Here is a 14706-nt window from a genome sequence, read left to right as displayed (position 1 = left end):
TGAAGAAACTCAAAGTAATAAGACGATCTGTGAGTTTAGCATCTAGAATGAAACCATTGTTATATATATATATATTTATAGTTCCATCCAGGATCTTAGAAAAGGACAAGCAGAAGAGCCACACTGCCTTCTCTATGATCTATGGCACAATTTGAGCGTATCACTTTATTATTTTTCAGTCATAAATCAGATGGTTAGCACATGTAAAAGTCTTCCACAAACTGGGGAGTCTTCTTAAATGAACCCAAACTCCACAAAACAATAAAAAAGTTGAAACAGGTATTTGCAAGCCCCCTGGATAGGATGACTGTCCTGCCATCAATCAAAATGGCGCCTCCCTTACACTGCACTAGGCGCGCAGGTGCTCACTATGGCAACGGGGGGGCGGGTCTGACGGAACGGTACGCTGACAGGAGTGGGCGTGTCCCTTGGGCGTATTTAAAGGGGCAGCAAGACCGCGGCGCTTGTCACTTCTGCCAGATTCGAACGGTATCGCCTAGGTGCAACACATACACTGTCAGACATGTCTTCCAGGAAATTTTTCGTCGGGGGAAATTGGAAGATGAATGGGGACAAGAAGAGCCTGACGGAGCTGATCAACACTCTAAACAGCGGCAAGATCAGTGCGGACACAGGTGGGGCGCTATAGGCGTCGGTGTGTTTGGGGTGCAGTGTGTGTGGGTAGGGGATGTTACCCATGTGCGATCCCGGGGAGTAAAACGTAACCTGCCTACAACTCCCAGCATCCCCCGGTAACCAGAAGGGTAACAGTGTAACTGTATGCACCTTATATTGGGTCGGGTTGCCCTTTACTGTTAGTGCCGGAGTCCTGCTGGTTAGTCTGGGCAGGTGTAGGTGCAAACTGCATACGTTTCTATATCCTGTCCCACCTCCCTGTAACTGTGGCCCCTGGGCAGGTGTAATCAGTGGCCCATTTCTGCTCTAAGTCCTAAGTCTGTCTCTATGGGGGCTACTCTGGCCTAACTATATATCTATTAGGGGCTGTATCCAGGCTTTATGGGGGTGCTCTGGCCTAACAATATATATTAGGGGCTGTATCCAGGCTTTATGGGGGTGCTCTGGCCTAACTATATATATTAGGGGCTGTATCCAGGCTTTATGGGGGTGCTCTGGCCTAACTATATATATATTAGGGGCTGTATCCAGGCTTTATGGAGGTGCTCTGGCCTAACTATATATCTATTAGGGGCTGTATCCAGGCTTTATGGGGGTGCTCTGGCCTAACTATATATCTATTAGGGGCTGTATCCAGGCTTTATGGGGGTGCTCTGGCCTAACAATATATATTAGGGGCTGTATCCAGGCTTTATGGGGGGCTGCTTTGGCCTAACTATATATATTAGGGGCTGTATCCAGGCTTTATGGGGGTGCTCTGGCCTAACAATATATATTAGGGGCTGTATCCAGGCTTTATGGGGGTGCTCTGGCCTAACAATATATATTAGGGGCTGTATCCAGGCTTTATGGGGGTGCTCTGGCCTAACTATATATATTAGGGGCTGTATCCAGGCTTTATGGGGGTGCTCTGGCCTAACAATATATATTAGGGGCTGTATCCAGGCTTTATGGAGGTGCTCTGGCCTAACTATATATATTAGGGGCTGTATCCAGGCTTTATGGGGGTGCTCTGGCCTAACAATATATATTAGGGGCTGTATCCAGGCTTTATGGGGGTGCTCTGGCCTAACTATATATATTAGGGGCTGTATCCAGGCTTTATGGGGGTGCTCTGGCCTAACAATATATATTAGGGGCTGTATCCAGGCTTTATGGGGGTGCTCTGGCCTAACTATATATATTAGGGGCTGTATCCAGGCTTTATGGGGGTGCTCTGGCCTAACTATATATATTAGGGGCTGTATCCAGGCTTTATGGGGGTGCTCTGGCCTAACAATATATATTAGGGGCTGTATCCAGGCTTTATGGGGGTGCTCTGGCCTAACTATATATATATTAGGGGCTGTATCCAGGCTTTATGGGGGTGCTCTGGCCTAACAATATATATTAGGGGCTGTATCCAGGCTTTATGGAGGTGCTCTGGCCTAACTATATATATTAGGGGCTGTATCCAGGCTTTATGGGGGTGCTCTGGCCTAACTATATATATATTAGGGGCTGTATCCAGGCTTTATGGGGGTGCTCTGGCCTAACTATATATATATTAGGGGTTGTATCCAGGCTTTATGGGGGTGCTCTGGCCTAACAATATATATTAGGGGCTGTATCCAGGCTTTATGGGGGTGCTCTGGCCTAACAATATATATTAGGGGTTGTATCCAGGCTTTAGGGGGGGCTGCTTTGGCCTAAGCATATCTATTAGGGGCTGTTATTGGGTTTGTGCTGTAAGGAAGGGGTTAAAATGGGGCAAGGGGTTTAAGGGTATGTGCAGCTGAGATAATGCACTTCTTTGCTAGCCCCATTTGAACTACCCCCTCTGGCAGCCTTCCCAGGTAGGTGGCCACACCCCTGCCAGTCCCCCAGCCTGAGGGCCAGTTAGTTGGATACAGTGGCCATACATGTGCAGGGGTGCTGCCATCTTGTATCTGCTGCTGCACCAATCACTGTGCCCCCACCCACATGGTGCAATGGCAGTCAGGCTGCAATACAATGGGATGCTCTGCCCACTCCGGCCCCCCCCCAGTCTGGTATAGGCGCCAGTGTGCTTGGTGTCTGCCTGACCGAATCTGGCCATGTGTTGCCTCCTAAGTGCTTAGTGTAGTTATTTGGCTGGGTTTATATAGCGTGGCCCTCTGCTGGGTAATATCCTGCACCCTGAGCGGCCAAAGTGTCCTTGCCCAACGTGTCACTTGCACAATTCTGTATATGAAATATATTCCCTGCCCTTCTGTTACGTGTGTCTGATATATACATAGAATTATTTCTAACCCATAATTGGCCCCTTTCAGTTCCTGATTGGCAGAGCTCGTTATGGAGCCTGGGGATGCTCTAAATCAAACCACAATCTCTCCGCATCCGCTGCTGTGACCTCTATGTCCTTCATATATAATAGCGTTCAGCCTGCCTGTAATGTGTGCAGTATCCCTGGCATCCCAGCATGCCTTGCACACAGGGCAGGAGTGGGTATGTGTTCATAACAGGATGTATCGAGTACAAGGAAAATAAAAAGGCCAATATATAAAGCTGGATGCTGTAAAATCCTTTGCTACATGGCAGCTCCGCAGGGGGGGGCAAGTGGCTTTAAAGCAACGGCTGCATCGCCTGAACCCAAGGGCAGGGAATTCAGGATTCAGGCCAGACCCCATTCATTCATTGGCACCTACACGCCTGACCCCACTTGATCCGTAAGACCCAGAATGCATTGCACCCAGCCGGAGTGTGCAGAGAGAAGGCCCAGAATGCATTGCTCATACAGCATGATGAAAGGCACACGACCCAGAATGCATTGCACGGGGGAGCGTTTAATTCAGTGGTTAATGTGTAGTTTTGGGGAAGAGGGGGCGGAGTCAGGTTTGGCATTAACAAAGGCAGGGGAAAGCTCTGAAATAAGAGGGGTTTCTGGGAGTTGTAGTAATGCAGAATCTTAGATACCCATGGGGCTTGCACAGTGTTGGGGCTGATAGCCCCCCCCCCCCCCCCGGGCACACGCATCCCTGGCTAGCGACCTGCCCCTGTCTCTCGGCAGCCGGGAGTCTGTGCTGTGAGTCACGTACAAACTGCAGTGTCAGCCTTAAAGAGACAGCGCCGGATGCCTCCTTACTGTATGTCTGCACTGTCCCTGGGGATAAGGTCACCCAGAATGAGCCAGAGACTGAAGGGCAAGTTCCAGCCATCGAGGTGCTTCCAGCGGGCAGGGCTGCGACAGCTGAGCGCCTCACACTTACTAAAAACAGCAGTGACCTTTTGGGCGGCTCTGTACTTGGGAGTGTGCGAAGGTCGTGACTTTTAACCTTTTACAGGAGCTCAAAATAAACGACCCCTGTGGCTACAAATAGCCGGGCACTTAATGCTACGTGGGATAGGGCGGCGCCAGCAGAAGGGCATCGCATGTATGGGGTGTACAGCTGGGCCATTAGCCATGATATCTAATGGGATTTATTCCGTGCTCAGAGCCTGTACTACTGGGGATTCATGCATTAATGAGACTATTTGCTTGCCCTATAAATGCCCATTTGATCACCTGTGAACTACAACTCCCAGTAGTACTCATTGCCCCTTTAATAAAAACTTCTAAAGAGAAGGAAGAACAGTTTATTGGACTCTTCACCAAGCAGCCAACCAGAATCTGTGTAGGGAGGGAGGCTAGTTAAGTTTTTTTAAAATGGGTTGATGGTATTTGGTAATGATTAGGGCTCTGCAGACAATGTTGTAGGGTAGGAATAGTGTGTCCTTAAGGCACCAAATAGTCATCTAGGTTAGTTGGTATAGTAGAGAATAATGGTGCCTATAGTAGCATTAGGATAATAGCCTCTGGGAAGGGACTGGGGCTGTGGGATAGCAGGTATAGTAGGGAGAGATGGTGCCTATAGTAGCAGTGGGGGGATAATAGCCTCTGGGAAGGGACTGGGGCTGTGGGATAGCAGGTATAGTAGGGAGAGATGGTGCCTATAGTAGCAGTGGGATAATAGCCTCTGGGAAGGGACTGGGGCTGTGGGATAGCAGGTATAGTAGGGAGAGATGGTGCCTATAGTAGCAGTGGGGGGATAATAGCCTCTGGGAAGGGACTGGGGCTGTGGGATAGCAGGTATAGTAGGGAGAGATGGTGCCTATAGTAGCAGTGGGGGGGATAATAGCCTCTGGGAAGGGACTGGGGCTGTGGGATAGCAGGTATAGTAGGGGAGATGGTGCCTATAGTAGCAGTGGGATAATAGCCTCTGGGAAGGGACTGGGGCTGTGGGATAGCAGGTATAGTAGGCAGAGATGGTGCCTATAGTAGCAGTGGGGGGATAATATCCTCTGGGAAGGGACTGGGGCTGTGGGATAGCAGGTATAGTAGGGAGAGATGGTGCCTATAGTAGCAGTGGGGGGATAATATCCTCTGGGAAGGGACTGGGGCTGTGGGATAGCAGGTATAGTAGGGAGAGATGGTGCCTATAGTAGCAGTGGGGGGATAATATCCTCTGGGAAGGGACTGGGGCTGTGGGATAGCAGTTATAGTAGGGAGAGATGGTGCCTATAGTAGCAGTGGGGGGATAATATCCTCTGGGAAGGGACTGGGGCTGTGGGATAGCAGGTATAGTAGGGAGAGATGGTGCCTATAGTAGCAGTGGGGGGATAATATCCTCTGGGAAGGGACTGGGGCTGTGGGATAGCAGGTATAGTAGGGAGAGATGGTGCCTATAGTAGCAGTGGGGGGATAATAGCCTCTGGGAAGGGACTGGGGCTGTGGGATAGCAGGTATAGTAGGGAGAGATGGTGCCTATAGTAGCAGTGGGATAATAGCCTCTGGGAAGGGACTGGGGCTGTGGGATAGCAGGTATAGTAGGGAGAGATGGTGCCTATAGTAGCAGTGGGGGGATAATAGCCTCTGGGAAGGGACTGGGGCTGTGGGATAGCAGGTATAGTAGGGAGAGATGGTGCCTATAGTAGCAGTGGGGATAATAGCCTCTGGGAAGGGACTGGGGCTGTGGGATAGCAGGTATAGTAGGGAGAGATGGTGCCTATAGTAGCAGTGGGGGGGATAATAGCCTCTGGGAAGGGACTGGGGCTGTGGGATAGCAGGTATAGTAGGGGAGATGGTGCCTATAGTAGCAGTGGGGGGGATAATAGCCTCTGGGAAGGGACTGGGGCTGTGGGATAGCAGGTATAGTAGGGAGAGATGGTGCCTATAGTACAGTGGGGGGATAATAGCCTCTGGGAAGGGACTGGGGCTGTGGGATAGCAGGTATAGTAGGGAGAGATGGTGCCTATAGTAACAGTGGGGGGATAATAGCCTCTGGGAAGGGACTGGGGCTGTGGGATAGCAGGTATAGTAGGGAGAGATGGTGCCTATAGTAGCAGTGGGGGGGATAATAGCCTCTGGGAAGGGACTGGGGCTGTGGGATAGCAGGTATAGTAGGGAGAGATGGTGCCTATAGTAGCAGTGGGGGGATAATAGCCTCTGGGAAGGGACTGGGGCTGTGGGATAGCAGGTATAGTAGGTAGAGATGGTGCCTATAGTAGCAGTGGGGGGATAATAGCCTCTGGGAAGGGACTGGGGCTGTGGGATAGCAGGTATAGTAGGGAGAGATGGTGCCTATAGTAACAGTGGGGGGATAATAGCCTCTGGGAAGGGACTGGGGCTGTGGGTTAGCAGGTATAGTAGGGAGAGATGGTGCCTATAGTAGCAGTGGGGGGATAATAGCCTCTGGGAAGGGACTGGGGCTGTGGGATAGCAGGTATAGTAGGGAGAGATGGTGCCTATAGTAGCAGTGGGGGGATAATAGCCTCTGGGAAGGGACTGGGGCTGTGGGATAGCAGGTATAGTAGGGAGAGATGGTGCCTATAGTAGCAGTGGGGGGATAATAGCCTCTGGGAAGGGACTGGGGCTGTGGGATAGCAGGTATAGTAGGGAGAGATGGTGCCTATAGTAGCAGTGGGATAATAGCCTCTGGGAAGGGACTGGGGCTGTGGGATAGCAGGTATAGTAGGGAGAGATGGTGCCTATAGTAGCAGTGGGAGGATAATAGCCTCTGGGAAGGGACTGGGGCTGTGGGATAGCAGGTATAGTAGGGAGAGATGGTGCCTATAGTAGCAGTGGGAGGATAATAGCCTCTGGGAAGGGACTGGGGCTGTGGGATAGCAGGTATAGTAGGGAGAGATGGTGCCTATAGTAGCAGTGGGGGGATATTGAAGAGTGCCAGTAACAACGTCACATTTAATGGTAATAAATTATTGGTACGGGGCTTAAGGTTTCTCATGAAAGCAATGTGGCTGTAATTTAAAGTTAAGTAGTAATGATGGATGAAGTTGGATCCCTTAATGTAGTAATGCATGTTACCCTGTTAACTAGCAATAGTAAATGTAATTAAGTTAGTTACATGCGCAGTATTGATCAGTCTGCCATTCCTACTGCAGTTTAGCACTTTGTCCACTAGAGGTAACGATTTTGCTAGAATGGGGGATAATGGCCAATATCAGGACCCAGAAAATGGCTCCTAAATATCCTGAAAGGACGACTGCTGCTTATTTGTAAATATACTGATAATTTAACTGATGTGCTAAATAATCACAAGCTAATGATTATCCCTTTGGCAGAGGTGGTGTGTGGCGCCCCAACCATCTATCTGGACTTTGCACGGCAAAAGCTTGATGCCAAATTTGCGGTTTCTGCACAGAATTGTTACAAAGTGGCCAAGGGAGCGTTCACCGGAGAGATCAGGTGGGTCAGTGTGTGGCTTGGTGCCTCAATAAAAGTTGAGTGGGCTGTGGGTATGTTCAAGCGTTTGTGGTGGGGATAGGAAGCCTCTAAAAATAAACTGCCTATGGCAAATCCTTACTGTTCTCTCCCTCCAGCCCAGCAATGATTAAAGACTGTGGTGCTACATGGGTAATTCTTGGGCACTCAGAGAGACGGCATGTGTTTGGCGAGTCTGACGAGGTAAGAAGGGAGCCCCTTAGCCCTGGTTCCATCCAATGAGAGTAAATGAGAAGTCATGCTGGTCCCGGTACCAGAGTTGGCAATGCAGCCCATAACAGTATATGCCTTAGCAGCCCTTTCCTTTCTTCCCCTGACAGCTAATTGGGCAAAAAGTGGCCCACGCACTTAGTGAGAATGTTGGCGTCATCGGCTGTATTGGTGAGAAGCTAGACCAGCGCGAGGCGGGCATCACCGAGAAGGTTGTGTTTGAGCAGACGAAGGCCATAGCAGGTGGGTATCCTCCATCTCCGCTCCCTGCATTGCTGTAGGTACCCCCTGCCCCCCCCCTTGGGTTGTGCTCGGTGCCGCTGTCTAATAACATTTCCTTCTCACAGATAATGTGAAGGACTGGAGCAAGGTGGTCTTGGCCTATGAGCCAGTCTGGGCTATTGGCACTGGCAAAACTGCCACACCTGAACAGGTAAGGCCTGGGCACTGGCATTTGTTCTACCTAATGTGTTCAATCTATTAGGGGTGCTCTAAATCCACTATTTCAGGATCTGGGCAAATCCTTTGTGAAAGATTTAGCTGAAATCTGAATCCTATGGGAAGGGTTAAAGAGAACTGCGTGGTGAAAAATGTTCAACTTCTGTTTGACAGTCACATAATTTATAAAATTTGCTGTAATTACTCAGGCCCAGGAAGTCCACAAGAAGCTCCGTGAGTGGCTGAAAACCAACGTATCTGAAGATGTTGCAAAGTCTGTTCGTATCATCTATGGAGGTAAGTGTGCCTTTAATCATCTCCTGTACTGCCTTATCCCACCCCGCTGATGCCATTCTGTTAGGTGATGAGAGGGCATCTTGTAAGGGCACTCACCCCTGTACAGTGAAATCCACTGGAGCGTGGCCAGCCAGTAACTTGCCAGTGGGGTCTGGGTTACCCGCACATACCTGTCGTGCCATAAGTTGTTCATGTGAGATGTATTGGCAAAGTTCTAATTTGCTGCCGTGACAGTGAAGCAGTGGGAGTTGTAGTTCAATAGCTTCAGTGGGCATTCTCAATATAAAGGCACCCCTGTGCTGAAATTGGTCCCCTTTCCCTGTCTCATTGTTTTTATATTTTTCTCTCCCCCTTCAGGTTCAGTAACAGGAGGCACATGCAAAGAGCTGGGAGCTCAGCCCGACATTGATGGCTTCTTGGTGGGAGGAGCTTCTCTGAAACCGGAGTTCATTGACATCATCAACGCCAAGCAATAACCAGCTCCCTGGCAGAACCTCTCATCCCTTTACACAAACGGTTTAGAATAAGTGACGCGGCCCACAAAGAACAAGCCAGTCAAGCTGAGGCCCATACTTGGTGCCTGCGGGTGGCCCACATGATGTAGTATAATTAATCTGTGCTGTCTGTGATAATTGTCTGTCGGTGTCAAACATCCCAGGCCTTGCAGGTCACTGCTTGTAATAAAATCCCCCGAAACTACCTGTTTCACTGCTGATTTTTCTACCGGGTCAGGCAGCTCCCATACACGGGCCAACAGGGCGCCAATGGGTCAGGAGTGGCCAAGTTAGATTAACATATTTTTTTTTCTTCTTTGTGCGGCTACTTTCCTCACCTATTTATCTTTAGTTTCTTATTAAACTGCATGGTTGCTGGGATAAATAGGTCCCTAACAACTAGAGGGCTGCTCAAAAAATGGCTAAACTGTAGAAACTGTAAAGTCAGGTTGTCTGTGCATATTGCCGTCGTATAAACGGTTCATTTAATTTACTGAGCTCTATACCCATGCTACACGGAGTAGGAAAATGGTGGCAAGCAAAATGTCTAGAAGCTGTCAGACCTATAGTGTGTACAGAGGTACCCGCTGAGACTGAATTGGTTCTGTAGCAGTTATGCAACATTTGCCAAGTACCCAACATGAGATATTGAAACTATTAATAAATGATGGGTTTATCTCTTTGGTGTGTTCCACTGGCTGGGCCTAGCTGATTCAGTGTCCCTATGGGGTACAGACACAGTGGCCAAAGGTTTTTCCCCAGATTTCCCATCTGTATATCCCCTGGCTATGGGTATGAGCAGGGCAGTGGGACACAGAACCACACTGGATTTCCAATCTGGGACTATTCATACTGACTGGGAATTCTTCAATGGATATTCATGGGATAGGGATGGATCGGCCCATAAGGTGAGGCAGCCTGTATCTGTCAGACAGGATGCTGGGTACTGCTTTGCTGTACTGGGAGGCAATCCTTCAGTGTAATAGAATATACAGTATATAATAAGTTAGAGCCAATGTGGCTTTCCCCACCATACTGGGCATTGCATTCTCACTGTTAGGGGGGTGCTTTGCTTTTAAGTTACCTGTTATAGAATGGCTGATCCTAAGCAACTTTTCAATATTCTATATTTTTTTTTAATTATTTGCCTTCCTCTACTGACTCCAGCTTTCAGCAGCTCAAACTATTACTCTGTGAGCTTACAATTTTCTTATTACTTATCAATCTATTCAAGCTTCTATTCATATACCAGTCTCTCATTCAAGCCACTCCCTGATTGCTTAGGAAATTTGGACCCTAGCAACCAGATAGCTGCTGAAATTCCAAACTGGGAGAGCTGCTGAGCAAAAAGCAAAATAATGTAAAAAAACACAATGAAAAATAAAGACCAATTTCAAATTGTCTTGTAATGTTACACTCTACATCAGGGTCCCCCAACCTTTCTTACTCGGGAGCCACAGTCAAATGTAAAAAGACTTGGGGAGGGGGGCGTGGTCTAGCGCTGATGTGAGCACACGTATTACCTGGAGCTCCGCAGAGGAACCCGGCAAAAACCCTGTTTTACCCGCACACACCCTACAAGCACGGAGCCGATTGAACCCCGCAGGGATCCCCTGTCACAGAGGGAACTAATGGGGCAGCACAAAGCGCAAAAGAGAACCACAGAAGCTGCGGCAAGGTTAGAAAAATTTGCCCGCGAAGCCAACCAAAATGGCGGCGCGGCAGAGAGACCTGCATCTGCACCCGGGTCCCCCGGGAAAAACAATCCAAACCCGGCAACTGGCTCGGTAAAACAGCGCCACGAAGAACCCCCAAACACCAGTGAGCCTACCCTACACGATATATTGGCAGAGATACGATCAGCAAATGACTCATGTACAACACTGATCAACAACAAAACTGACGAAATAAAAATCGATTTGTCGATTATTAAGGCTGACCTGCAGAAACTACGGGAGAGAACAACAGCAGTGGAATCCCGGGTGAGCAACCTCGAGGACTCCTGCAGAAACCTCCCAGAACAATACCAAAATGTACAGAAGCTAGTCACTGAATGCCAGCGCAAGTCAGACGACCTGGAAAACCGTTTGCGCCGCAGCAACCTAAGATTTGTAGGCTTTCCGGAGCAAACAGAAGGGAGCGCCCTAGAGGCATGGCTGAAAGAGATCTTCGGAGCAGAACAACTCACCAACACCTTCGCGATTGAAAGAGCTCATAGAGTTCCCACCAGACAAGCCCCGCCAGGAGCACCGCCAAGACCACTAATCGCTAAATTACTCAATGCAAAAGACCGGGACAAGATCCTAGGACTCGCCAGAACGCAAGGACCACTGAAACACCAAGCCGCAACCATATCAATATATGCCGACTACTCAGCAGAAGTCCTAAGACAGCGGGCAGGCTTCCTAAGCGGGAAAGGCCGCCTACGCACCGCAGGGCTAACCTACGCTATGATGTACCCTGCACGATTAAGAGTGCAAGCCGACGGCAAATCCTACTTCTTCACAACCCCCCAGGACTTACAATCCTGGATGGACGCCAGAGGCATACCTCCATAGGCCCCGAGACCCTCTGCTACACCACTAGTCGCTACTACACAAGCCCGTGAGTATGGCATACCCCCTGACTAATGCTCTGCAGCAAAAGCCAATCCATAGCTCTGCATTTAAAGTGTTTTAGGGGAAACCTTCTCTCGGGTACACTCTCGGTGGCTCCAGGCCTCCCTCCAGTGAGAACAAGGCTATCTGTATCCCAGTACACTGGGAGCACAACGTGCCCAACAAAGCGACACGACTCACCCCCGGAAAAGTATCTAAAAAGTTCTACTTAAGGGACAAATTCTACCCTAGGTTGGGGAATGGGTGGAAGGGGAGGGACACAGCGGGTTGGGAATCACCTTACTTGTACTATGTTTACGTACAATCTTTTCCTTTTTCTGTTAAGAATGTTAATGTTATATGCTCAAAAATACCATGATACAATGCAAGGTAAAGGGACTGTAACAGGCGTGGGATACTACCCAACCCAGCGGCGATATGTCTATACAACTCACTAGCTGGAACATAAGGGGACTTAACTGCCCCATTAAACGCAGGCTAGTCCTAGACTTCCTAAAAAAACATAACACCTCGATTGCTTTCCTGCAAGAAACCCATTTAACAGGCTCTAAAATACTAGCCCTCAAAAGGCCCTGGGTTGGGTGGTCATACCACGCTACTTACTCCACGCACTCATCCGGTGTTGCCATCCTTATCGTGAAAAAGGTCCCATTCAGGTTCGGGTCACTAAAAACAGACCCAAAGGGCAGGTATATATTCCTCCATTGTTACTTCTATGCCTGTGAACTACTCTTAGCCAACATTTATATACCACCACCATATGACCCAGAGATTCTATTGTTGCTGTCGGATCTAATGTCCCAATTCCCGCACGCCTTAGTCATAGTCGCTGGTGACTTCAATGAAGTCTTAGCCCCCAATATTGATAGAACCTGGAAACAACCAGATAAAGTGCCTCCCAAAACCACACCACTAACACGTTTGGCAGCCTCACTTGCGCTATTAGACCCCTGGAGAATTGCCAATCCCAATACGCGCCAATTCTCTTGCTTCTCTACTTCCTACCTATCCCTCTCCAGAATAGACCTAGTGCTAGTGAATGCTGCAATGATCCCCTATATAAACAAAGTTGAATATTTGCCGAGGGGCATATCGGACCATGCTCCGGTACAAATACAGTGGCAATTACCCTATAAAATTAAGAACTCCAGACCTGCTATTAACCCCATCTGGTTAAACATACTAGATAACTATAAGACCGTTGAAGCCAGTATCAAGGAGTTTGTAACACTAAACCAAAACGTAAACCCTATATTTCCCCTGTGGGATGCTCTGAAAATTTACCTCCGTGATTCCATATCGGCGGAAATATTAGCCCATAAGCACCAAGCTAAAGTTGCACATAAAGAGCTGGAAGACCAGCTATCTCACCTAGACAGGCAGGCCGCAAACCTCCAAAACCCTGAAACTCTAACTGAGCTGCGGGAAGCGCAAGAGAAATATGCAGAAAGCCTTAGGCAAAAAGCACTCCAAAAACACTACTTCTCCAAAATCAATATATATGAGTATGGAGAGCGCTCAGGCAAGATGCTGGCACACCTCGCCAAGACACACTCCACCCCTCCCCCCATTCCAGCACTAAAAGATGGCACAGGTACCCTATGCACAGTCCCCAGCGAAATTGAGAAGCTGCTGATAACATACTATAAAGACCTCTACGCAACCAAGCTGCAGGCCTCCCCTGAAGACATTAAAGCCTTCATAGAGCCTCTAAATCTGCCAACCCTGCCCCAAGAGTACAGGGAATTCCTAGAATCCAATATTACTAACACTGAAACACAGGAAGCCATAGATTCTTTTCCACAAGGTAAAGCACCAGGCTCAGATGGTATCCCAATAGAACTATATAAAAAGCACGCCAAGTCCCTGGCACCCCTGTTAACCAAAATGTATGAAGAAGCTCAACTGTCAGGCAGCCTACCAGAATCCCTATACGAAGCGGCTATAGTGTTGCTCCCTAAACCAGGCAAGGACCCCCAGCTCTGTGAGTCATTTAGACCCATTTCACTACTGACAGCTGATGTCAAAATATACGCCAAAATCCTAGCGCGGAGACTGGCTAGAGGTATAACTAAAGTAATCAGCCCAGACCAAATAGGTTTTATACCTACCAAAACGACAGTACTCAACACTAGGCGGCTCTACATGAACCTAACACTCACTCCCAACAACACAGGAAAAAGAGCAATTGCAGCCCTGGACATAGCCAAGGCATTTGACACGGTCGAATGGCCATACCTATGGTCCGTCCTGACGCAGCTAGGATTTGGCCCCAAATTTATACATATGGTCCAACTACTCTATAAATCCCCAAAGGCCTCTCTCCGAATTAACTCACTGTGTACCGACAGTTTTACCCTCTCCCGTGGTACAAGACAAGGGTGCCCACTATCCCCACTGCTCTTTGCCCTGGCAATTGAACCATTTGCTCAAGCTGTACGCAACCACCCACAGATCCGGGGATATGAGCAAAAAACAACAATAGAAAAAATACAGCTATATGCTGATGATACTTTGGTATACCTAGGAGACACAGGACAATCTTTAACATCTCTGATAGAACTCACCTCCAAATTTGGAGCAATCTCTGGTCTAAAAACTAACACATCTAAATCAGTACTGTACTATGTGGACGAGCAAAATGTAAACAAACCCTGCGGAATGTGCCCCCTACAAGTAGCAAGAAACTTCACTTACCTTGGTATCCAAGTAGCGTTACCCATCTCAAGGTACGCCGAGCTCAACCTAAACCCATTATTCCCCTGGTTGCTGGAAAAATTTAAAAACTGGGAATCTTTACCATTAGGCCCAGCAGGAAAAATCCATCTGATAAAAATGTTTATCCTGCCCAAACTACTATATATACTATGGCACTCCCCAACCCCAATCCCCAAAAAGATATTCTCCAAACTGCATTCCCACTTTACCAAATTCATATGGGGAACCTCTAGAGCAAGGCTCCGCCTTAGCACCCTAATGAGACCTAGGGACAAAGGGGGAATGGCCCTGCCTGATATCTATATGTACTACCTGGCTGCGCAGCTAACCCATATCTCCCCCATGATACATCATGAACTCTCCCTACCGCTTTTCCAACTCTGGGTACAAGCTACTGGCTACCCAGAGGCGCCCTGGTATGCTCTTCTTGTCAAACAGAAACCTAGCGAGCACTCCCCACTCATTGCGCTACAGCGCACGGTTTTAACTGCAGCCCATAAACTGATTAACTATATGGGACTCCCCCCCCCAAACCCCTATATGGCAGAATGCCCAT

At 48.6% G+C, this 14706-nt stretch overlaps 1 protein-coding gene across 1 annotated transcript; it reads left to right on the top strand.

Annotated features, from left to right (window-relative positions):
- The first annotated feature begins 486 nt into the window (after positions 1–486).
- tpi1 (triosephosphate isomerase 1) lies at positions 487–9019 on the top strand. Its single transcript, NM_001114234.1, is given in 7 exon segments — positions 487–635; positions 7216–7339; positions 7474–7558; positions 7696–7828; positions 7933–8018; positions 8233–8320; positions 8678–9019. Coding segments are annotated over 7 exon segments (747 nt in total). The 5' UTR covers positions 487–523; the 3' UTR covers positions 8797–9019.
- Positions 9020–14706: the final 5687 nt, after the last annotated feature.

This window comes from Xenopus tropicalis, chromosome 7, assembly GCF_000004195.4.
Source record: "Xenopus tropicalis strain Nigerian chromosome 7, UCB_Xtro_10.0, whole genome shotgun sequence".
Taxonomy (NCBI): Eukaryota; Metazoa; Chordata; class Amphibia; order Anura; family Pipidae; genus Xenopus; species Xenopus tropicalis.
Note: the sequence above shows the minus strand (reverse complement) of the source record. Positions and strands in the feature narration are given on the sequence as shown.